Below are 25,422 nucleotides of genomic sequence, written 5' to 3' on the forward strand. Positions count from 1 at the left end.
GGTGTTTACCGGTTTTAGGTATTACAATCACCGTAGCTATTTTCCTGGATGTTGGTGCCTACCCTCATTTTAAAATACTTTTAAAACCATCCAGATCTTTATCACTGTCTTACCTCCTAGCTTCCAGAATTCCAGTAGAATGACATCTGTTCTTGGAGAATTTCCTGCAGATTGGATATACATCACCATTTTTATGTCATCTCTTCCTATCTTAACTGTTGGTTGGTGAGCCTCATTTATCTGTAACCTTGGTATATTTAAGTCTTCCATAAATACTTAAATTTGTGCTTTTTCTTGATTTTCCCACTTCTTTGCTTTATACAAATTTTTATAAAATTTCTGAAGTATATCTAATATTTTTTTAAGATCTTTGGTTATTTTTCTTGTCATAGGCTCCCTAAGTTTGGCATCACCCTTTGTACTTTCTGTTGCCTGAGTTTTTGTGCTCTGGAGTTATCAAAAAACAGTTGCTTATCAGCAATCTTTCCTTTCTAAACTCATGCATATTATCCATATAGTCCTTTATTTTCTCTTTAGTACTCTGCAATTGCACCTGTTCCTGTTCTGCGAGATTTCCCTTATTTTGTAATGCTTTAACCTTTATCAGTCCCTCTAACAAAAGTTCCTATTACTTCTTAGCCAGATCTTTTTAAATTTATTTCTATTCAGCTTTTTAGACTCCACTTTCATTTTATCCCACTCGCTAGAGAGTACTTTGAGTACTTTCTATCTTCCCTAATAACTCCTGAATAATTTCCACTACCCATTCCATAAATTCCTCTGTTTCTAAGGGTAGGTGGGGAAGCACCAGTGTCTCATCTTTACTTCATTACCCAGTATTTTTATCTTGGTAATTATTGGTGCAAGATCTGAAGCAGTTATTGGATATGTGTCAAAGTTCTCAATTAAATGCACATGTTCCTGTGAATTATAATTCCTGTGTAATCCTGCCCAGTTATTTTGCCTTGGTGAATAATATGTAAATTCTCTCTCCCTGCTGTTGAATTCATATATTTCATACCAAATATTTTCGTGAATGTCTTCAGAAATCCACCCTCTTTTGTTATATTTCCTTTCTAGGCTCCCCTGGATACACCCTCATTGTTGCAAGTCAAATTGTACTCCCCACCAGTAAGTAATATTTCTTGTTTAAAGGTGATTATTTATAACCTCAGATGTTTGATTATGGTCAAAATAGTGAGTAAACACATAAAAATGACTGCCACAGAGAAATGTGTCTTCTCAAATCACTGCTGTCAGAATATAGTATGTAGCCTTCTGCAACCCCCAAACTTACCTTTCAACTTTCTAGCTTAAAAATCAGAGCTAAAAAAATAAATAAATAATGAACGACAAAGGACCAAAATCGGGGACAGTTGTTGCCCTTAACTTAGAAAGTTGTTAAAAAAAACAGACTTTGCATTAGTTTACTTTTTCTGAAGGCTCTTAAAGCCTGAAACTGATGTCTGTGATTTATTGACTGAAATCCTGACTGGGTTTCCAGAAAAAAAAATACAAGTGGTAAGAGAAGCTAACCCAAATGTGAGGCAAAATGTTTGCAGTCAGGGAGAGCTGAGAACATATAAGTCCTTACCACGTATGTGTAGAAATATTACACAAACAAGCACAACCCCATTAATTACAGCCACTTGTATAATGTGACTGTACTCCAAAGAACTTTGACTGATCAAATGAATTAGCAAATACATTTCTATGTGGGAGTTGTTTTTATGCGTCTTTTTGGGTCACTGCTATTATAATGTACTACACAGCATATTGCAAGTATATCAAGAATCAGGAAGAAAGCTAAAAGTAATGGGGGGGGGGGTGACAAGTGACCAAATTCAGGAGTGATATTTTTCTTACATAATTAGAAAGTAGCTAGAACAACAATCTTTGCATTTGCATGCTTTTTCGGAAGGTTAAGTCTGAAACTCTTGCTTGTCATATTTAATGACTGTAGTCCTAACTTAGTTACCAGACAAACACACGTTATGAGGAACAGATCAAATTATGAGACAAAATTGGAGACGTTCCGCAGAAGCAAAACCAGATGACTGCATCTGTGCTGCGACATATTCAATCATGTATAATAAATACAGATGTGCACATACACACACATGATCAGATGTGACCAGTAATTACAGCCACTTACTTGGCTGACTGTGCAACATAGAACTTTGATTGTGATCAAATAAATTTATGAATAAAAACATAAATAGAAGACCGGAGTGCATCTTTCTTTTTTTTTTTTTTTTTTTTTTTTAAGAAACATCTTTATTAAATTATCACTTATGACATAGACAATCATACATTTATATAAATGAAAATAAAACATTTTAACATATTTTGATTTGCAAAACTATACATCACTTATAATCTGTGCAGTCATTGTCAGTGAAAACAGTTCATAGCTCATCCAAATCCTGCCATCTTTCAAACCTCATTCCTCCTCCAAAATCTTATTCTGCGTGCTTTGTTTCCACAGTTCCTATTTTTTCTAAATAATTTGCTGATACCTTTTTAAAGATTCCATTTCCAGTTGTTTTATTTCCGTTTCTATATTCAGTACTTCTAATACACTTAGTTTTGACTTTGATTTCCATTTTCTAGTAATTGCATTTTTGTCAGGCACCATAATTAGACTTAGCAAGACCTTACTATATCTAGGCAATTCCAATTCTCTGTCACAGCTCAAAAAATAATTTCCTTAGTCACACCAATTTGATCACCCAATATTTCTGAGTAGTCTGCAGGGAATGTTTACAGTCTGCCAACTCATTACACTCCCAAAAAATATATTACCAATTACCTCTTTCTTCCCCATCACACCTCTAACATTTGCTGTTTACCGGAGGAAAAATTCTTTGGAGTTGCCTTTGGGTATAAAAACATCTCTGTAAACACTTCCAAGCAAAGATCCTAAATCTTCTAGACTTTGTTGCATATTTGGGAGTCCTACATATATCTCACAATTCTTTCTTTGAGAATTGCTTATCCACTCTCTTCCCAATTCTTTCCAACATCCTCTGAATGATTCTTATAAGTATCATGCAATATTTTATATGCTCTACTAATTATTTATGTTTTAACCTCAGCTTCTGTTCTAGATTCTTCTAAAAACTCTACCAGTGCTGGTCTTTCATTTAGGACTCCCTATTTCTTTCTCTTTGCCTATACTCTGAGATCAGTCTTTGATAGGGAAGGCAATCTCTAACTTGCAGACCAAATGCATTCTTGGCATCTTCCCATTCTATTACCTTTCCCTCTGTAGTTATTTGCTCCCAATACCTTTGTTCATTTGCCAGTTTTCTCAAATAAAATCCAGCCCACTCTTGGCTATTATCTGTATTCCTAATTGCAGTCTGTCATAATTGCAGTCATCCCTGTCAGGAGAATCTCCTTTTTGCATTCTATTGTTGGCTTAGATCTTAGAATACCTTCTGCTACTTTATGAATATAATAGTTTGTATGGTTATTGATATTCTCATTAAAGTTCTGCATCCAAAATCCCAATCTCTCCTTGTTTCTTGAACTTTCCCACTGTTTCATCCTCATCCTTTTCCACTTTTTTCTGCTTGTACTATGTATCGGAGCCTTAACTGTGTTGCTCTGAAATACCCCTTCACATCGGGTAATCACAATATGCTTTGTTCTGTTGGAAGAATCAGCTTATCCCACTTGAATCTTGCCATCTTCCCCTCCCTGATAAAATCCTTCAGCTCTTTATTAATTGCCATCTTTAACTTCTCCTCTGGGTGGTAAAAATTATGCTCTGACCTGTGTATAATACTAAAGGGACTAAAAAATGTTTACCTACTTGTATCTTACTATCGATATCATATAACAGATCAGTTTTTATATTATCTTTTGTTCAGTCTCTTCTCACATATCCTTAGCTGTCACACTGGAATCATTTTTAATCCATGCTCCTAAATACTTCATTTTATCATGTCCCCATAAATATGGATGTTGCTGAACTAATTCTTGTGTGGGTACATAATTTACCACTATTGCCTTTGTTTTAGCTTCATTAATTTTGTATCCCGAAAAGATCTGAAACTGTCTCAGACATTTCCACAACTCTGTAAATTCTCTTTCTGTGGTTGTCAGATTTAAAATAATAGCCTCTGCAATTAGAGCCAGCTTTTCTTGACTGCCATACCAAGTATATCCTTGGATTACTGAGTCCCTTATTTTATTTGCCAATGTTTCTAAATATAATGCAGATAAAGGGAAAAGAGGACACCCCTGCCTTGTTCCTCTGATCAAGCAGAAATTATTAGAGTGGACCCCAACCACTTTAATTTTTGCCTGTGATCCCTCATATATTCTCCTAATCAATGTTATAATTTTATCAGGGAATGCAAATGCTTACATAGCCCTGCCCATAAAGTCCCAGCATACTCTGTCAAATACTTTCTCTGCATCAAGACCCACCAATAACAGTGGTATTTTCCTACATCCTGCTTCCTTCTGGATCATCCATGCTCTGTTAATATTATCAAATGTTTGCCTCCCCTCCACAAAACCACATTTATCCACATCTATCAAATTTGTCCTCACTTTTGCCATTCTGTTAGCCGTTTTAGACAAACACTTCATAATCATGGTTTAGTATTGAAATGGGCCTGTATAAAGCTGGATCTGATATATTTTTACCCTCTTTAGGTATTACAACTACCACCGCTTTCTTTCAGGATGTTGATACTTCTCCTTCTATGAACGTACTGTTAAAATGATAAAGATCTGGAAGGTTTTGTTTTTCATTCCTAGCTTCCAAATTCCACAGGAATACCATTTATTCTTGGTGACTTTCCTGTAGATTGGTTATACATCACAATTTCTATCTCATCTCCTCCTAACTGTTAGTAATTGAGCCTTATCTGCCTCTAACTTTGACATATTTAATTCTTCCATAAGCATTTGTATTTTTACCTTTTGTATTTCCATATTTCACTGCTTTATACAGACCTTTATAGAATTTCCAAAATATTTTAATACTTCTACAAGAGATCTTGTTATCTTCCGTGTTATAGTCTCCCTACGTTTGGTGACCGCCCTTTCTGCTGCCTGAGTTGTTGTGCTAAAAGTTTTAGAGTTATCAAAAAAACAGTTACTTAACAGCAATCTTTCTAAACTCATACATATAATTAAGGTAATCTCTTATTTTCTCTTTAGCATTCTGCAGTTGTTCCTCTTCTTGTTCTGTGGGACTCACCCTATTTTGCAATACTTTAACATTTGTCAGTCCCTCTAAGTAATTCTTGTTGCTTCTTAACCATATCCTTATTTCTTTTATTTTCATCCTATCTTTAAACTACATTAATTTTTATCCCACTGCCTAGCTATATTTTCAGAAGAAATTTCTATCTTTAAAATTTTCACTACCCATTCCTTAAATTCCTCTCATTTCACCAGATAGGTCGGAAAGCACCAGTTTCTCATTTTTATTTCATTAACCTGTGTTTTTATTTTAATTATTATTGACGCATAATCTGAAATAGTTATTGGGTACATATCATGACCTTCAATCAAATGCACATGTTCCTGTGAAATGTATAATCTGTCTAGCCTAATCCAGTTTTTGTATCTTGAGGAATAATATATAAATTCACTCTGAATTCCTAGTCCTGAATTCACATCTTCCATGCCATATATTTTCATAAATTTCTTCAAAAATCTACCCACCTTTGTTATATTTTCCCTTCTGGGCCCCCAGACACATCTTCACTGTTGCAGATCAAATTCCATTCCCCACCTATTAGTAATATTCTTTTCTGAAAGCGGATTATTTCTCCCAGAATTTTCTTAAGCTCAGTTATAGCAGTTTCTGGCGGAATACATATACATGCCAGTGTAATCCTCCTCCCATGCCAGTAGCCCCTTAGTACTGCAAGTCTACCATTGCTATCTTTTTTTTATCCTCTTCTGTCACTGTTGGAGCTCCTCTTGCAATTCACTTAAGTACTCCTCTTTTTCTTTGCCTTGGGTATTCCACTGAGTAAGTATCTTGAAAATCTTTCTTTATCAAATTCACATGCTCAGCTCTTTCCAAGTGTTTCCTGTAGCATAGCCATTTGCACTCGACATTTTTAATATAGCCTACATAAAGCATCATTTTCTGGTAAAGTTATTATTACCACCTTTTATGTATAACACCTTATTTGTTACATGTCTAGTTCCAGCTTTTGTGTTACATGCATATACTATTTGGCAGGTTAATCCTTTATACAGTTGTTTTTTGTCTCCATTTGAGCCTGTCACATTTTACAAAACATTTTGTTTTATTAATAGCCGTCAAACCAAAAGAAAAACACACCCACAATACCCCCTAAAACCTGGTAACTTAATAATAAGACACAAAACTATGTACAGCTTCAAGTATTGACATTTTACCATCCTAATGAGAACAGATGTTCCAAATTGACAGATACACATGGACTTGAGATAACCTAAAAGAAAGGTTATCCATGCTAAGAAGCATGATACAGCCTGTGCTTCTAAGTGCTGTCTGACTTTTTGTCTTTTCTTTATAGCTCTCTCAGCTGGGAAAACACTTGAATGCTTTCAGAAAACATTTTCTCCAAGCTATTCTCTTTATCAGATTGTCTCCTAGATACATGAGAACAACACACAAAACTGCCAAGCATACAATTCTTTACTAGAAAAAAGCCTTATAATACTCAATATTGTTTTTCATTTACTTGCTTTCTCTTTAAAATTGGTATTAGTTAAGATAAAGGCCTTAACCCATTTGATCCCGTATGCAAGAATGAGAAAAAGCACATTAAGTTTTCTTTTGTCGTGCTCTTTTAACCTGAATTTTTTTCTTCTGTTTTACATTGCAGTGCCTACATTTCTTAAAAATGAATAAGGAGAAAGAGAAGAAGGGAGAAAGGGAAAAAAAAAGAAAGAACAGCAGCATCCATTTACATTAGTATCCTCATTACACTTAAAAATAACAGAGAAAATGTTATAGCATGCAAAGAAAATCATGGACTATTAAAATAGTACTATTAAGAAAAAAAATATTTTACTTGTAGTTAACTTTCTCCCTGCTCTTCCCCTCTCCTGAGTATTTTACCAAACATTAATGACATGAAGTAGGGCATATGCTGTAGAATCCCCTACAAGTTTAACAAAGTCCTAAAAAGTCCAATATTTCCAGATTTTCTTGTTCTGTCACATTTCACAAATGTAATTATTGCTTTGTAATCCGACATTTGTCAATTTTCAAGTTATTGATTTTATTCTGCAAACATTAATGACATGTAACAGGGCATATGCTTTAGAGTCCCTAAACAACGGACACATGTTGGTCCAAAGTTTAGTCACTGCCCACATTAGTTTCTAAATCCCAAGCAGCTGGGTCACCTCTTAGGGATGTATTGTCAATGTGGCTTATCCCCTTGGTAGATGATTTCCCCCAAGTTATGCAACATTACATTTTTTGGTATTTAGTTTCAGTCCATGATTTTGGAACCAGTTGTGTATTTGGGACAAACCTTCCTTCTGGATGGCTGAATCATTTGGTGATTCAATGACTGTTCCTACCTTACAGTTAGCTGCAAACTTAGGTAACTAGAGCCCATTAGTACTGGCTTTTACTTCAGAGAAGTAAATGGCAAACAGAAGTCCCAGCACAGAACCCTGGGTGACTCAAATGGTGACTTGTCTGTTTGTGGAGGTAACTTCCCAATTTTGATTTTCTGAATCCTGTTTATGAGCTAGATGGCAAACCAGTGAGTGGGAAAGGGGTTTAGTCCCAGTTTATTTAGCATTTCTACTATGCCTGAGTTTGGGATTGTGTCAAAAGCTTTGGCCAGGTCAAGGTATGTGGATTGTACCATTTTGCCTTCATCCATTGCTTTGGTGACCCTTTCAAAAAAGTCCACTTGGTTGAGTAAACATGTCCTGCCCTTGACGAATCTAAACTGAGATGGGTCCAGTGTTTGGAAGTTCACCATGTCCTTATTGATTAATTTCATGACAAGTCTTTCCATAGCTTTACATACGAGGCTGGTCAGACCTATGGGTCTGTAATTACCTGATAGTGTGGAAGATCCTCCCTTTTGCAAGAGAATGAGTGTAGGTGTTCCTCATTTGCTAGGTACAAAACCTGTATGGAGGCTGACGTTTAATAGTTTCACCACTTCATCCCATCCTTCGTCAGTAGACAAAAAGAGGAATTCAAGTCCTAGATCAACATTAATATTGCAGTTAGGGGGAAAATTATGCTAGTAAGGGGACTCTTACTCTGTTCTTTATGATGTACTTGATTGGTGTGAAAAGGTAAGGAATCCAGAGGCCAAGTGTATGTCAGCTCCTACACAGTCTTGTTGTGATGCATCTTATTTTCTCTCTTAAATCAAGGCATCTGCCTAACAAATGAGCGATGAGCCTGAAGCTTCTGTGGCTCATGTTGAGAGGCTAGAGAGAGTGTGTTAAACTTTGGGTGTCTAGTTTGGGCAGTATGTCAGAGCATATGACCATTTGCTTATGCTCAGTTGTTCATAGCACCGTCACACCTGACCAGGTGATATAGAGCACTGGAACAGTCGAGAGTCTCCCAACAAAGGTGGCTGAATTCAAAGTCAGGGAATCTACTTCTCTGAGAACCCCCCATGAGCTGCAATCACCAAATAAAGTTAGGAAGTATCAGCAGGTCCTTCTGTGCCATTTGAACAAGTGAGAACAGCCCAGATGATAGCCATTTAATGTTGTTTGATAGCTAGTAGGATTTGCTATCATAGACATGAGAGTGGACAGTTGAGTATGGTTTGCCACCTGTTATGGGACCAGTACAGGTTTCTTAGGATAAATCATTGTCTTTGGTGTCCTTTGCACTGATTGCTGGCCCCTGTTCCCATACACGTAATACTTGCCTGTCATTCATGAATTCTGTCATGTTTTGGGTGACTGCAGCCCCCCACACACACCTAAATTGTCAGATTTATGCAATCCAACATGGACTGCTAGGTTGCTGCATTGTTTTCTCCCCAGATATTTTAAAACGTGTGAATGAAGGATGAGGATCTTTGAGCATTTTGCCTCCATGAGGCTTTAACTTGAGGTGCCATTTTTCAACCTGAGACATGTATGTTTAATATTCTGTGTTCCTAAGAAGGTGGTTGCCCTCTACAAAACTCTCTTAGGAGTGGAATGGCATCCTGGGACAGATTCCTATGCGTGTCCTTTTGTCCAATATGTTCCATTCCATTCAAGCAACAGTCACTGTCCGAGGTTCACATTGAGAGGTCCTTTAGTTTGCTCTAGGTGAACTTCGGTTTCATTACAAGGTGATGTTTATCATATAATGTACTGCAATAGCAATGACTTCTGGAAACTTCTGTCACAAGAGGTCTTGCAGCTGAGCTGACTTCCAAACATTTTCAACCTTCCACCACCTGACTGGTTGGATGCCCTCCCACCTGCATGTCAGGACATTGATGGCACATGAGAGACAATGGCCCATTTAGTTTTTTATTAGTATAGTTCATTAAAGATGGAATGCATTGTTGTAGTGTTATCAGTCCATCACTGTGGCTAGACTTTCAGATTTCAAATAAATATCCCCTTGAAAAAGATAGCCTGTATATTTTGCAAACCAGCCTGTTTCAGCTTTGTGGCTTTAGGACTACATGCCCAATTCTGAAGAAAAGGTTAAGAATTGTGTTGATTGTGGAAATAAATCCTCCTTCAAGATTTCCACAGTAGATGCGTATTTTGTCTGGGGTATGCGCATAAGGTGTGCAAGTGTTCCTATTGTACCAGGGTTAAACTGAGGATATTTAGGTTGAGAGCAAAGTGTCTCTGAGACTTCTTAGGTAAGAATTCACATGTCTGGTCCTGAATTGCCATGATATCAGTCAATTTTCCCATTGATGTTCCATTGAAAAAGAAGAAATATTTAGAGTAACACCCCATAAAGAACAAATATTGGGAGTTCAGGGATAGTCTGTTGGAGTATGAAGGCCCCTTGAATCTGTCAATGTTCTTCATTCCACATTGCTGGAGTTCAGGGATAGTCTGTTGGAGTATGAAGGCCCCTTGAATCTGTCATTTTGTTCTACTGAGGTCTTTGGTCAGACTTACAGAATGCAGCTGTGCTCTTTGTAGGAATAGCCTCCTGAGCTAAATCCACCCTGTTGACAGCTAGTCTTGAGGCCTTTCCATGTGTCCTTGGATCTGACATATGGATTGTAATTAGCAAGGGTCAGCTTAGCATCTTCATTAGTCTGTCAGTAATTTTGGAACAAGGTCTTGGGTTGTCCGTCCACTATTTGAGCCTTCCAAGGTAGTCCTCACCTCCAAATCTAAGAAAGCTCAGTCCAGGCCAACATGGAAGTCTACTGTCCTGCCAAAGCCTGTGGTTTGCAAGCTCTTCCTTTTATGAGACCTAGGATGAGGAAGAAAAAAAGTTTTCAGGTTTGCATTGACCTTTGTGGAATTTTTGATAACAAGGTAGTTAGCCTGTGAACACAGTCAATGTTGGGTGTCCCTTTTCTGAAAAGGTACATGGAACTCCCCCCCCCCCCACCACCAAGGATTCTAATATTCCTGATTCAATGGCAGATGAGGTATGAGGTGGCTTATGTAGTCTAGATGTCCTTTGCATCCCTTCCAGATGATATCTCATTTAGGGAAGCCCTCTGTATATGAGAAACGAATTTAAATGGGAGACAGAGGTATTTTCCTTTGCCCAGATAAGGTACAGAGGGAGCCCCTGAGCCGTCCTCTTTCCAAACCTTTAGCTATTCTTCCAGTTATAGAAGCCCTGGAAGATGCTTTTGCTGATGCATCCTTGAAGGTGAATTCCCATCCCCTTACTGATAGGGAGCCTTACTGCTTTTACAGGACTAATGACTCCCACAGGTACTTTCATAAGAACCCTTTGGATGACTCCAGCTTTGGAGTCCATGGATTTCAGCAAGGGAATGGAACACACTACCCAGTGACATGGCGTGCAAGCTTCTCAATGGATTTGTAAGAAAATATACACTTCTGGTATGCTTGCCTTTGGACTCCCCCAGTGTGCTGTTTGTCACAGAGAGAGAGATTTTATAAGCAAATGGGGAGGAACCCACTCCTACCTGCCGTAAGTTAGCAGTACCAGAATGAAGTCTGGCCCAGTAATTGGGATTAACCTTCTGATCCTCATATCCATCTTAGGAGAATGCTTTAGAGGATAGAATGGAGAAGGGAGAAATGTTAGTGTTTTGTATAATGCTTTTTCTTTAGAACCTGAACCTATCTTGTTTCAAGATGGATCCTGACAGTTTAAGCCTACCTTCAGTTTTCTTCCACTGTCTTGGTATTTTCCAAGTGCCAACATGCATAGTGCCAGTGTGGAAAATTGGAACTTGTGCCTAATAAGGAAAGACACAGATAAGGAGTGTGAAGATTCTTAGTAAGCAGAACAATACAGAGGTGTTCAATTTGAATCAGTCAGTGACTGTAGTCTGATAGGTAATAAAATGTTGGCTCATAATAGGTAATAAAATGTTGGCTCATAAGCTTTTATGGTATAAACATAGCTGCAGTTTCTTTGTTCAGGGAGACAACACCTTGATTGCTTAGTCTCCCACGTATGTGTGTTCTCTTACAGTAAAGAAGATAATTCTACTCTGTTGAACTGTGTTGTACCAAGTCATTTTGTGTCTTAACAGAACCTTTCACTTATGCTTGGATATTATAAAAGGACATATTTCTACATTTAGTCCACAGGTTGGGTGTACCAGAAATTAACCTTTTTGCTTCTCCAGAAAACATCTTAGTAAATTTTGTACACAAGTACAAACTCTGAGGGCCTGTGAAATGGATACCTTCTCCTTAACTTGCGCAGGTCTTTTGTTTTACATTTTTCTTTAAATACCCTTGGTTCCCAGGGTCTTGTAAATGATAAAGGAAGAGAGGACAAAGGTGTTGTTCTTGGCAGCTTTTTGACCCAGGCAACATTGGTTCTCCATTTCTCTGGCCTAGTAAAAGGGTAGAACTGGTTGTGTTGACCCAGCTTGTGGGTGTTTTAACACAGAAGAATGGCTCACTTATTCATCCCACCCTAAAGACTGTAAGCTTGATTGCTTGGATGATTTAAATGTCAAAACATTTAGGCATATATTTTGGAGGATGTGCTTTCCATCCTGAAGGGGACTAGGAAAACACACAAGAAAATAAAACCTAACTGAATACAAAAGCTTCTCACTTTGATACCTTAAAAGATGCCAGGATTCAGATGCAACACTTTTTTGTTCTTAATCCTAGCATACCTGTCAGACCCCCTCAAACAGTTATTCTTTGCTTCATTCAAGCCACATGCTTTCTCCAACTCAACTTGACAGTCTCTGTTAGTAAATCAGTTAATTTAAAACCTTTTCCCTCATTTTCCACAAGGATGGTGTCACCTTACATACTAATCCATTTATCACACCCAAAGTAGTAATAGCATTTTGAATGCACTATGATTTCCACCTCCCCATATCTCTTCATTGCTCCAGAACAAAAAAGATAGAAGCCTATATTCCTTAGATGTGGTTAGGTAATTTAGATTTGCATTCCTTAGTTATGCTTAGGTAATTTAGATTTTACATAGGCAGAAGAAAGCAAATTAGAAAATCTGATCAGTTGTCACTTCATTTCGTTTGCTAAGGTCAAAGTGGGAATGCCATTTTCCAAGCAGGTCATATACAGATGGCTATCACACTGCTTCTGTTACTTTCTTGGCAGTATGTTCCATGGTCATATTAGCTCATATTACAAGAGGGCCACTGCCTTCCTAGGAGAGGGAACTAAAACACAATCCATCCTGGAAATATCCACTTGGCCATCTGTTCCTATTTTTTCTAGATGGTATAATGTAGGTATTGTATTCTGAGACAGGGCAAGGTTTGTCATGTCTATTCTGCAGGGACTCCCAAAGATCCCCCCCAAGGCCAGCCACTCACTAGTCCATAAACTGTAGGAATCTTCCCACAAGTTCTTATTGCAACAGTGAATTACACGGTGAACATAATACTGCTGTGCCATTTATTTAACATAATTGTATATCTTTGATTATATTCCCTGTTGCGGTACCAGTTCCCTCCTTTCTCAAACAGCATGAGCTTCCTTGAATACGGTTGAGTAGCCTAGTCAGCTTTTCTCTCGATCCCTCTTTTCCTCTATTATCCTCTGACCAGATGCTTTCTTTCCTCAGGGTTAACTTAGAACCTGGAAAGCAGCATGGGAATCTTCTGGTTGGACTTCTTCCCTGGGAAGTACTGCCACCAAGGGAGTCAACTTTCTGTCACCAGCCCACCATAATTCAGCCTGTCAGAGCAAGGAAGAACTGAAAATGGCACAGACTGATGTGTCTTGTATGCCACAGATGTTCTAATGTCCGAGTGGGGGTGGCATCTTCCTGGCCAGGACAGAGAAAGGTGAAAAACTCTTGAAATTCTGACTATCTGTGAAACCTGAAGTTCCCAAAAAACATTATTGCAGCACTGAATTTACTTTAATGTCTACTGTTGCAGAAAGTTCCTTATAGAACTGAACTTTGCCATTTGGTTTCTTTTCTGTACCCAGTGTGTTTACAAGGGTTGTACCCTTGTGGTGGAAGCCACGCATGAGATAGAAATTCTCATGTTCTTTAATCTATATATCTGTTTTCACGAGGGAAAATTTTGATAGCCATCTTGCACGAGCACTTCCATGATTACAGGTTCTGGGAATTGTTCTAAACTGGAGTAGTCCTTTTTGACCCCCCCATTTCAAATTGTCTTTATAGGGTAAAGATAGACATTCTTGTGCGTAGAGAAGGTCTAGACATAGGTCTGACATTATAAAAAGGGGTCACATTGAAGTTCTAAAAAGGGTGAGATTGGATTCTGTCTTGCTTCATTTTTGACAACCAGGCTGGGTTGCAGAAGTTAACAATTAATGTAGCACACAGTAATAATCCTGTGCTGAGAGGTAATACGAGTCCAGCCATAGGTTCCCTCATTCACAGCTGATGTCCACTCCTGAATTTGAGAATAAGAGGGTCTTGTCTGATCAAGGTCATCTGGGAGTGAAGTGTCCTAGAGACTGTCCATTCCACCACTTAACAGAATGTGGTCTCCGCTGTATTGTCTAATTTACAGCAAGGCAAGAGTGTTGGTGGATGTGTTTTTGTGTCCTGTTGCAGTGAGGATTCCTGTATTCTATCTCCCCTAAATCATTTGCTGCAGAATCCAGATGAAAAATGTCAATATTTGCTTTTCGCCTTGTGGTGACTGAGAAGGTTGTCAGGATTTAATTTTAGGCTCTGAGAATCTAGACAGTGCTGGAGACTTATTACAAGCCAAGGAAGGCAGCATCTTCAAGAGGTTCTGCACCTTCCTATCTTCATTAATCTTTGTAGAATTTTTCTACTACTTGCGACTTGAATTTCATCATGGCATTTGTGGCCATCCTCCATTTAGAGTAGCTGTTTTAATGGTTCTGGAGTTCATTACTTGGAAAATACTTTACTTGGTAACCGTTGTTCCTGCCATCAGGATTACTGAACTGAAGACCTTATAGGTTCATAGGTGCGTAGTAGGCTAATGGTCCTGGTGCCTTTACAAGCCTAGCCATAGGATTATAAGACTCATTTTGCTTAGGTCTGAGCCATATTTCCTCCTGAAAGTGGAGTCTGTAGTATTTTTATTTTATATCGGGGGTGCAATAGTTTCATCTTTGTTTTCTTTCTGAGGCATACTCCAGGTGAGAATAATTTCTTTGTACTTTAGGCATGCGCTGGCATTAGTCACCACCAACACTTTTGCCTTGATGAAAATAAAAGAATATGGGGGAGACCACATTCTGTTAAGTCATGGAACAGGCAGTCTGCAGGAAGCTTCACTCCCAGAAGACCTTGATCAGACAAGACCCTCTTATTCTCCACTTCAGGAGTGGAGGGAATCTACGGCAGGACTTGTACATAAAATGGGGTGCATGAGTTGAATACAGCTCAGTTGTTTATCTTCTTTCCACTGGATAAGGAGGTATTTGCAGTATCTAAAGAATTCCTTACAAATGCTTTGCTAACTTGTAGCGTACTACTCACTGAAAAATGCTGCTGTTAGTGGCCATTGCCCCAGAGGCGTTTCTGTGTACATTGCTTGTTTCAAAAATGTTTTCACTGTAGACGTTTGTACATTGCCTCCTATTACATCACTTCATACCTTCACCAGACATTATTGCTTGGAGTGTGATTCCAGGAGTCGTGCCTCACTTGGCATCTTGCTTTGCTGCCTGAGCAGTCTCCTTTTGGCTGCAACCTCGCAAGGTTGTTCAGTTTTCACTGCTTATAATTCCTCCTAGTATTTACCCACTCCAGAGAGCTTTCATTGTCACATATACTGTTCTATGAGATGGTAGCAAGTGTATTATTTTAGAGACTTGTCCTTTCTTTGTCTTTTATGTAGTGCTTACTTAGTGAATGGGAAATGGACTGGGGGGCAGAGGTTACCAAGAGAAGCCTTCTAGTATATCATGTAACATCACAGCATGCATTAGTTAGAAATGGGCCCATTTCTGAGATTGAGAGTTGAAGAGATTTCAAAACTGAGCTGAGTACAGATAAAATGCAAACTGTTTCCATCTTCAGAAGGCCTTTCTCTTTTAACTGCTGTGGTAGGAAAATGTTTGATGTTCTTCGTGTTTCACTGTTGCAGTCATTACATTTGGGTAATCTGCTGGCATACGCTTGAACATTTACATTTATGGTAAGTGTACACAACTGTATTTTCGCAAGTGCCGGTCGGCCGACTCCTGAAATTTTCATTTTCGAGTTTCAGAACCAAAGTCTTCAACTAAAAGCTAAGTACCCCGTTGGGGAAACTTTTTCTTGCTCCTTACCGATGTCAGTAAAAGTTAATAATTGTATTACTTGTGGGAAGCAAATACCTCATAAGAATTTTCATTTGTACTGTAATCATTGCATAGGCCCTGACCACGACGTACCTTGCTTTCGGTTTTGTGCTTTATTTAATCAGCACACAGCGCACTATCTGTCGTCTGTACATTTTTGCTTCTAAATATTTCGGTTCTCGGTTTAATTATCCAGAAATTATGTAGATTAGCCATCCGACTACCGGAATACCGAAAAAACGCAAAGAAAAAGAGAAATGCCATTGAGGTCCAAAACTGCCAATGATGCTTCTCCTAAGCCAGTCGCCAGTTCGCCCGGTACTCCCTGATACCTGCTACTTCTGATTAGCAGGCCTCTACTGAGACCCATTCGGAGTCTGATATGCCGCGAGATGCTTCACCTATGTAACCTGCGGATGTCTCTACCTTGGATGGTTCCGGAGCCGCTATGCAGGCACCGGCTTCTGAGGGTGTATTCAGGCCTACAGACTTGCATATTAAACCGACACCACCTTCAATTTTAAGGCCAAAATCTCGATCTATGTCTAAAAAACCGATGCCCAGGCCACATGTTCAGGCTCCTATGCCTAAAAAACAAATGATCAAAATGGCTGAAGATTTAATTACTCTGATCAGGGGTAGTCAACCCCCCCTCCCCCATCTAAGAGGTGTAGGGCTGAACTTGACTATGAATCTTCTGAACAAGACTCTGTTTCTTCTGACTCTTCTATTGAAATGGATTTGTCCATACCTACTTATGAGGACTCTGATGCAGAGGATTCCATTCCTTCTGTTTTTCCCCCTGAGGATTTTTCTTTTGGGGAAGCTTTACATACCTTAAGGGAGCATTTCCACTGGGAAAGTCAGGATTTTTCTGAATCCAAAAAGAGGCTTGGGGATTTCCTTCTTCTTCCTCAGCATAGACCTATGGCTGTACCTCCTGTACTAGACATTGTTGATGTGTTTTCAGAATCCAGTATGGCCCCTGATTCCCTGCCTCCGGCTCCTTGTAAGCCAGACAGATACTGCAGGGTTCCTGACTCCCACAAATTCCTTTTCCAAAATCCTGTTGCTGACCCTGAAACCATTTCGCAGGGGCCCAAGGGCATTAAAGCTTCTACTGCTAAAACTCCTACCCCTTCTGATAGAGACTCCAGGGCACTGGATAGATGGGGTAAAAAGGTCTATACTTTTGCAACCTTGGCAATCAGGGCTTTAAACTGTCAATTTCATATGCTAAAATATCAACAGCATATCATGGGACTGCTTAAACAGAAAATGATGTTGATTTCTGACTGTGAGGAAAAGGATTTACAGGATTTATTGCATTCAGCTGAACAAGTTGGAAAACATGCTTTGCAATGTGGTTTTGATTCTTTGGAGGCCTCTTGCAGGGCTGCTGTTACTGGGTCTGTGCTTAGAAGGCATGCTTGGCTTAAGGAGCAATCTCTGCCTGATCATGTTAAAGCAAAACTGTTGGATGCTCCTTTGCAGCAGGACCGTTTGGCAATAAGGCTGAAGAAGTTCTAAAAAAGATGGAAAATAAAGCTAAATCTATGCAAACTGTGAACGATTTCTTACAAGTACACCCTCCAAGATTTAGTAGACACTGGTCCTTTCCAGTTCCTTCCAGAGCCACTCACGCCAAACCCAGGTATTCCAAATACACCAGGTTTCAGTCCCAAGGGACCTTCAGAACTAAGCAATGGGGTGCCTCCGCTTCCAAATCTGGAAATAACAAGACACCACCCTATGGCAAACGGTCTCAATGACTTTCCTTTAAAATTACCAAGCACTTACCTCTTAGCCACCCCTTTGGGGGGGAAACTGACTCTTCATGCAAAAAACTGGCAACTAATAACCCAGGACAAATGAGTTTTAAATATAGTGTCCTATGGATACAGATTTCATTTCCACACGTTGCCAACCCCAAACGGGTGGCCAGACCTGCCCCCAAATCAGTAGGCAGAGGCTCAGCAACAAGTACTTTCCCTCCTAAACATGGGGGCAATTCAACTAGTACCAGATGAGGAAAAGAGACAAGAGATTTCTATTCCAGACTTTTCCTGGTACCCAGAAAAGACAAATCATGGCGTCCAATCCTGGACCTGTCTACTCTAAACACCTTTCTGGACATTCCAAAATTCAAGATGCTGACTCTTCACCAGTTACTTCCAATGCTAGGCAAAGATGCCTGGTTGGCAACTCTAGATTTAAGAGGCTTACATGCATATCCCAATCAGGGAATCTTGCAGAAGATACCTACACTTCAAAGCAGGCAACTTGCATTATCAGTTCTCTGCACTGCCCTTTGGCTTATCTCCTGCACCCAGGGTATTTACAAAGTGCCTGGCTCCAGTAATTGCATTTTGCAGGCAAGGAAATATTCAAATATATCCATACCTGGATGATGGTCTAATTCAGGCAGAAAACCAGGCCATTCTTCTAAAACATCTGGCGTTTGTAAAAAGGGATTTAACTTGTCTATGGCTCACCATAAACTAAAAGAAATCACAACTGGTACCCTCTCAAAACATTACATTCATGGGTGCAAGCTTGAATACAACTGCCCAGATGACTTTCCTTACGCCAGAAAAGCAAATTCATTTGGTGACTTATTTCAAACAGGTGGCCACAAAAAGCCTGCTATCTGCAAGACAAATACTGCAAGCCTTGGGGTTCATGGCCTCCTGCATTCTTCTAATTCCATATGCAAGACTGCATATGAGGAACCTTCAGTGGTACTTAAAATGTTTATGGAGTCAACATTGTCACAGCTTGGAAACGATGATTCCTATCATACCTTGCCTGCAACTAGAGTTCCTATGGTGGTCAGAGGCCTGCCACCAAAGCAAGAGACTGCCATTCACACCACCCCCTGCCACCCAAAATCTAACTACAGACGCATCAGACTATGCATGGGGGGGACTCATCTGGCAGGGAAGTGCATTCAGGGCAAATAGAGCCCAAGTCAAATGCACCTTTATATCAATCAAAAAGAAATGTTAGCTGTACAGAATGCACTGACAGCCTTCAAGGACTACCTTCATCCAGGACAACTACTGGTAAAGACGGACAACACCACGGTTATGTGGTACTTAAACAAGCAGGGAGGTACACATTCCTACCCCCTCTGCAGACTAGCCATGGTATTGTGGAACATGGCCTTGAGCTATCAAGTACAACTACAAGCTCAATTCCTGCCAGGAAAGCTGAATATTTTGGCAGACAAACTAAGCAGAAATCTCATGGACCCACACGAATGGAAACTGGAACCACGGATTTTCAACATGTTGACAATCAAATGGGGGAGCCCAAACATAGATCTTTTTGCCTCACCCCAGAACTACCAGTTGGACAAATTTTGCACAAGAACTTCTCACAAAAAAGCCTGCAAAGTGGATGCTGTGTCCTTCAGCTGGAAAAACCTGTCAGTCTATGCCTTTCCCCCTCTGCCTCTGCTCTCCAAAGTTCTACTAAGAGTCTAGCAGGACAAACCAAAAATTATTTTGATTGCTCCAGATTGGCCACGTCAACACTGGTACCCACTCCTACGCAGTCTGTCACAAATTTCTCTATGGCACCTGCCTCAGACACCTTCCTTACTGTCTCAGCAGGAGCACCAAATTCTGCATCCTCAGCTCCAAACATTGAATCTTACAGCTTACTTAATCATTGAAATCCCCCCTTAGCATCCCTCAGCCAACCTGTGATGGATGTCATTTTGGAAGCTAGAAGACCTAGTACTAGAAAATCTTACGCTGACAAATGGAAAAGATTCTGTGCCTGGAATCAATCTCAAGGGATGAGCACAGCAGCGCCCAACTTACCTCAGATTTTGCAATACTTAACTGAGATGCTTCACAAGGGCCTTTCTTTTTCTTCCATAAAAATCCATGCCTCAGCCATTTCAGCTCATTACAATACAGAACCCCCCTTCTCTCATCCTCTGCTAAAGCAGTATCTCATAGGGGCCAAAAACTTGAGACCTCCCAGGAGAGCTCCAACCCCTGACAGGGACCTTAACTTTGTATTGGAGAAACTCACTCTACCTCCTCTCGAGCCAGCTGCTACTGCAGACTTAAAATTCCTTTCCTGGAAAACAACCTTCCTTTTAGCAATCACTTCAGCTAGAAGGATATCTGAATTACAGGCCCTTAAAGCAGTGGAGTCTTTCATTATCCTTCATACGGACAGGGTGTCATTCAGGACCAATCCATCCTTCATGCCCAAGGTGGTATCCAGTGTGGCTCTTAATCAGTCCATTCATTTGCCAACTTTCTTTCCCAATCCACAAAACAAGGGGGAGCGGATTCTGCATTCATTGGATGTACACAGACTTAGATTTTACTTGGACACGACAAAGTCTCAGAGAAAATCTGAACAACTGCTGGTAGCATTTGCTGCATGGTCAGAGGGAAAGACCATTTCAAAGCAAACCATTTCTGAATGGATAAGCCATTGTATTCTTTTCTGCTATAAGCACCATGGAAAACCTGTCCCCCATGGGATCAGATCCCATTCCACCAGGGCTGCATCCACTTCTGCAGCCTTTCTCAGAGGTGTTCCTACCAGGGATATTCTAGAAGCTGCTACCTGAAGTTCAGTTCATACTTTCACCAAACATTATCACTTACCAATTTTCTCTAAATCCTGAGCTGGCTTTGCCACTGCTGTTTTGAAGGACCTTATAGCCGCTCCTAATGCTGTATAAATCCATCCTCCCAACCATAGCTTTGGGAATCTACCCAAATGTAATGGCTGCAACAGTGAAACACGAAGAACATAGTACAGTTGTGTACACTTACCATAAATGTAGATGTTCGAGTGCATTCAATGTTGCAGTCCTGGTTACCCTCCCTCCAGCCCCCTGTTTTTTTCTTACTATGCCTCTACTTTCTTTTACTATACTTAAAAGCCTTTTTGGTGTATTTGTTTTTGTTTGGAGGTATATTTTTGCGTTTTTAATTATTTATATATATTTTGCTCCCCATTTGGGGGGCACCTGACATCTGGGGCAAGAAAAACCGATGTAATGGCGTTGGCTGCATGTTTTATACCCCTGACGACCTGACATCATGGAAGGAGGGACAGCAACCAACGCAGGACCCAAGACTTTGTTAATTAGGCCGACTGAGGGCAACCTGCCAGCAGAGTACCCAAATGTAATGACTGCAACAGTGAATACACTCGAACATCTACATTTATGGTAAGTGTACACAACTGGACTTTATATAAGCATTTACTGAGTAAAGAAAGCAGGTGAAATACTGACATGCATATAAAAATCATAAATAAAAAAATGCTATTAGTCATTAGTCATCTGTATAGATAATTAATAAGAGCCCATGTGGAGGATTCTGTTACTTTCTGGAGATGTCTTTCTGTAATGCTTTTTTGACTCCCTATCATACCCTTTCCCCCATCCTGTGACAATTAATTCCCTCATCTCATGCAGGCCAGTTAAACGTTCTGAGTACTTAAAGTCCTAGTAGACTGGAAGAGGGGGGGGGGGGCCTTGAGCCAGCAGTTGTGGCAGTCATCCAGCAGGGGGTTAGTTTTTTTGTGTACTAAAGACTAGATTCTACACTCTCTGAAAAGCTTAGTGCAGTGCCCATTTTGGTGGATCTTGTGTTTGTGTGTATTGCTGTACATTTCTAATTTTCTCTTGAATATTAGGCTCACGTTTCCATAATGCTGTATTGCAAGAGCTGTAGTACTGGAGTTTTTTCCAGTTGGTGGTCTTGTGGCAGTAGTTGTCTACTAGCCCCCTCCCACTGAGATGGCATTGTCCAGTTCTTCCAATCCCTCCTGAGCTCCCTCAGCTCTCAGTTCGGTTATCACATCTGTGTTGGCTGATGCACAGTCATTGCCAAAAACTCTTATTTGTAGGGGCTGTCAAAAACTTCACTTCAGTAGAACATAGGATAGAAACACTTCAAAGTGCAACAAATGTATGTATTTTATTCATCAGAAGTCATATAAAAAAGACTTCTACAACTTCATATTTATCATCTTAATAAAAATCAGACAAGAGGGTATAAGTTAGAAACATTTTAGAGTAACAGTTGCATAGGAGACCAAGAAAGCACATTTTGAAAATGCAAGTGCAAAGCTCCCAAGGAGATAAGGTGATGAGTATTTTTACTAAAGGAATAATAGATGATTGGAATACCATCTTGATGAGGTAGTGGTGTCAAAAACGGTGAAATTCAAAATTATATCAGACAAATATAAGGCAGATCAGCTGCATATTCCAGTTAGTAACGAAAGGATTTCAGGTATTCTGTCTGTGTGTAAAAAGTGAGAATCTTGGGTGGAATTCATATCCTGCCTTTGTGAGATGGTCAAGCCATTCCACACTGCTTCTCTCAACCAAAGGACATATAATCAATTTTGCAGTTGCTGTGCCTCAAGGCAAATAGAATTTTCTCTGTAGTAACCTCTTTCAGAGTGCATTTTTCTATTGTAATGACAGTTGCATATGTGCTTTTCACAACCAACTTATACTAAGGCATTCTTATGTTGGGTAGAATAAAAAAAAAGTAAGCTGCAAATGCAACTGAACCCAGAGTTTATAGCTATAGGTAGACTAGGTCAAACCACATAGTTTTCTGTTGTGAAAACCCTGTTCTGTTTTGTTTAATCTATGTATTGCCTTTGATGCAAAATCCAAACTTGACTAAATTCTTAATCACATTTTGTGATAGTCTATAAACTGACTCCTTAAGGATGCTGTTCTAGTATACGAAGGACTGAAATTCATATCTTTCTGTTTACTCAACTGCCCTTTGTTTTTAGGAGCTTCAGTGGAAATCACATTGCACGGACACAGTTGATGCACAATGTACTGATGGCTGTAAAAGCTGCCATGGTGTTGATTCAGAGACTGCAGCCAATTGTTAAGGAGCGCATTCACAGAGATAATGACACACCACTCGGGGAAGTCGTGTGCGAATTACTGAACTGCTTCACTAATCTATTAACTAATGGCAAGTATGCTCAGACAATTAAAAATACATTTTATGTTAATTAGCTGTAAGAAAACGGTGTGAAAAAACTGAGGCAATTTTACATTTTTGTATACTTGGTTATTTACTCAGGATGGAATGTACCGACGTAGTTCTCCTTTGTGTGATTTATTTTAAATTGATAAAAATTGCACCAGTATTTTTCTTGATTCTGAACCTGAAAATACTTTGCTTTGCTCACAACCTGACAGTCCCATCATAAGGATAATCCTCCCTGCCATTTGAAGGTGTCTAGTTTTGATTTTCCTAGGATTGCTTGCCTTAAATATTGACATGTGGTATTATGTCTGGCTGCTGTGGAGCCACCACATGGTATGGACTTGGGAAGTTCTATAATTTGGAGCCATCTAGGGGTGGATCATTCCACAATGCTGTCTTCCTGTGAATTGAGGTGGTAAGAGTGACTTATTTATCCAGGGGAACTGTGTCAGGTATCTTATATTAATGAGGGAAGCCAACAGTGAATTAATTTTTGTTGCTTAGCAATGGTGGTACTATGTGAAATGGAGAATGCATAGCACAGTTTTGGATGTACGTGTCAAAACTTGAAAGAGGAATTTAAATTTTAGTAGTCAGTACTTTAATAGTGTGCAACTCATTTAACTTTGTTCCAGGTTTTGTTCCTGAAAAAGGGATCTGTGGTCTCTGTGGGACCTTCCAAGTTAAGGAACTAAAATCAGTAATCGCATTCAGGTGTAATGTTACTCCATTTTCACCTTGATTAATCTGGTCCTTTGGAAAGTCAAACTTCATATGGTGAAAGCCATATGATCTGCTTTCCAAAAAGTTGAAGCATTTGTATAGAGATCGTAGTACAGTGTGGACTGGAGAATTTAGTAGTGCAATCTCAGAGTTTGTATATATAATTTGCAGGGTGTGCAGGGGGGCTTGCTCCCCTGCACTGGTCTTGACCATGTGCAGTTTGAATTTCTGAACAGTTGTTCTTTTGACATAGATCCATTTAAACATGAGTACTGGTTATTGTTTAGTCAAAAAAATCCTGTGCAAATTTGCAAAGTACTCCACAGGGTTTCCAGTTTTTGTGATTGGTAGAATGTAAGTCTGGAGTTCACCTATACTACGTCTGATTTATCAGATTTTGATAGTGAGAGATGAACATACTTTTTTTTTTATTTTAATTTATTTTTGTGACCGTATTTCATTTGCTTGTCAGGCTGTCTGAGAGGATAATGCAGACAGCTAAACTGTAGTAGTTCTTAATGTGGCTTGAAGTTGCCTTCAGAGGAGGGTGTATGTTTTCTGAATCTTTCCTGGCTTAGAGAGGTACCACAAAAGACCACTGGGTTCTAGTCATGGTCTTGCTCCCAAATCATAGCTCTCTTTGGTTCGTGTGTCCATGAAACAAGGTTAGACTGAACTCTTGAAAGATGTCCAAGATGAATAAGCTGGGGAAAAAAAGCAGAAAACAGTGAAAAGCAGCAAAAAGTCTGGTGCTCAAATTATTTCTTTATTTATTGAAAATGGTCGTATCCCCGAAGCTTTAGCTGATACCATCAAGGGAATAAATACAACTGAATCCAAGCTTGTTTGTTTTTTAACCAAGTAACATTGTTGAATTTTTGAATTAAGATTCATGAAGAAAGCTTAATCTGTGATAGTACAGAAGATTGCTAGTGAAAACTCTCCCAATCCTTGCCAGGAGAGTGGGGGAAGGGCATGGTTGAAGGTACAGCTGGCTCAAGCTTTCTGACAGAGGTATCAGAATTGATTGAGATTACTAGCAAGTCTTCTGTTAGATAGACTTACTCTGACAAAAATGAAAGAAATTCTTGGACTGGCAGAACAGTTCTCAGTCCCACTGCATTTAATTAACTTGCTTATCGCACCTTATCTGAGATACCTGTTGTGTGTGGGCCTTAGTTTTTCCATCATCATTGTATGTGTGTCAGACATGGGGCATCTGTAGTGGCCCAGTGGCAGCTAGTCAAACATTTCTTTAGAAGAGTACTACATCTGCCCACACTTGAAAAACACGTCCTCTTTTGGAGATTTGAACTTCTGGTTTGTACATCATGTATGTGAACCTGCTTTTTCAGCTTCAGTTATAAACTTATAATTTGAAAAATGTTCTTTTCTTGTGGCCATTTTCTCTGCTCGCAGGACTTGGAGTTGAAGGCCATTGTATGTGTGTGTTTACTTTGTAATATCTGTTGTATATAAATACACTGAAACACATGTTAACCTTATGTGTTCTATTGTAATATTATGTTCTTGGAGCTTTTTTTCCGTGGACCTCCACTGAAAATGGGCTACTAGCCTAGTCAGACATTCCCAGTAAACAAATGTAAAATAAAACAAATAATTAAAAAATAAATTATTCAGCTGAAACAAGGCCAAGCTGAAACAAGCCCAAAGAGAGTTCTTTTTGTAAATTTTCATGAGGGAAGTAAGGGCTTGTCATATAGATGGGAAGTATTGCAGAGGAAGACTTTCTGGCAAGTTTAGGGCAACTAAGAAGGAGGGAAAATAAATGTTTTCCTAATCTTTAAGA

At 39.4% G+C, this 25,422-nt stretch overlaps 1 protein-coding gene across 1 annotated transcript in view; it reads left to right on the forward strand.

The window, feature by feature from the left end:
* The window catches only part of THADA (THADA armadillo repeat containing), a 3,943,996-nt gene that overhangs the window by 191,379 nt on the left and 3,727,195 nt on the right, over positions 1–25,422 (forward strand). The window contains exon 8 of the mRNA XM_044073699.1: positions 22,681–22,871. Coding sequence (XP_043929634.1) covers positions 22,681–22,871 — 191 coding nt within the window. The remainder of the gene's footprint in view (positions 1–22,680; positions 22,872–25,422) is intronic.

The sequence above is a fragment of the Protopterus annectens genome, chromosome 6.part0, assembly GCF_019279795.1.
Source record: "Protopterus annectens isolate FY-2018-M chromosome 6.part0, PAN1.0, whole genome shotgun sequence".
In the NCBI taxonomy this organism is placed as follows: Eukaryota; Metazoa; Chordata; order Ceratodontiformes; family Protopteridae; genus Protopterus; species Protopterus annectens.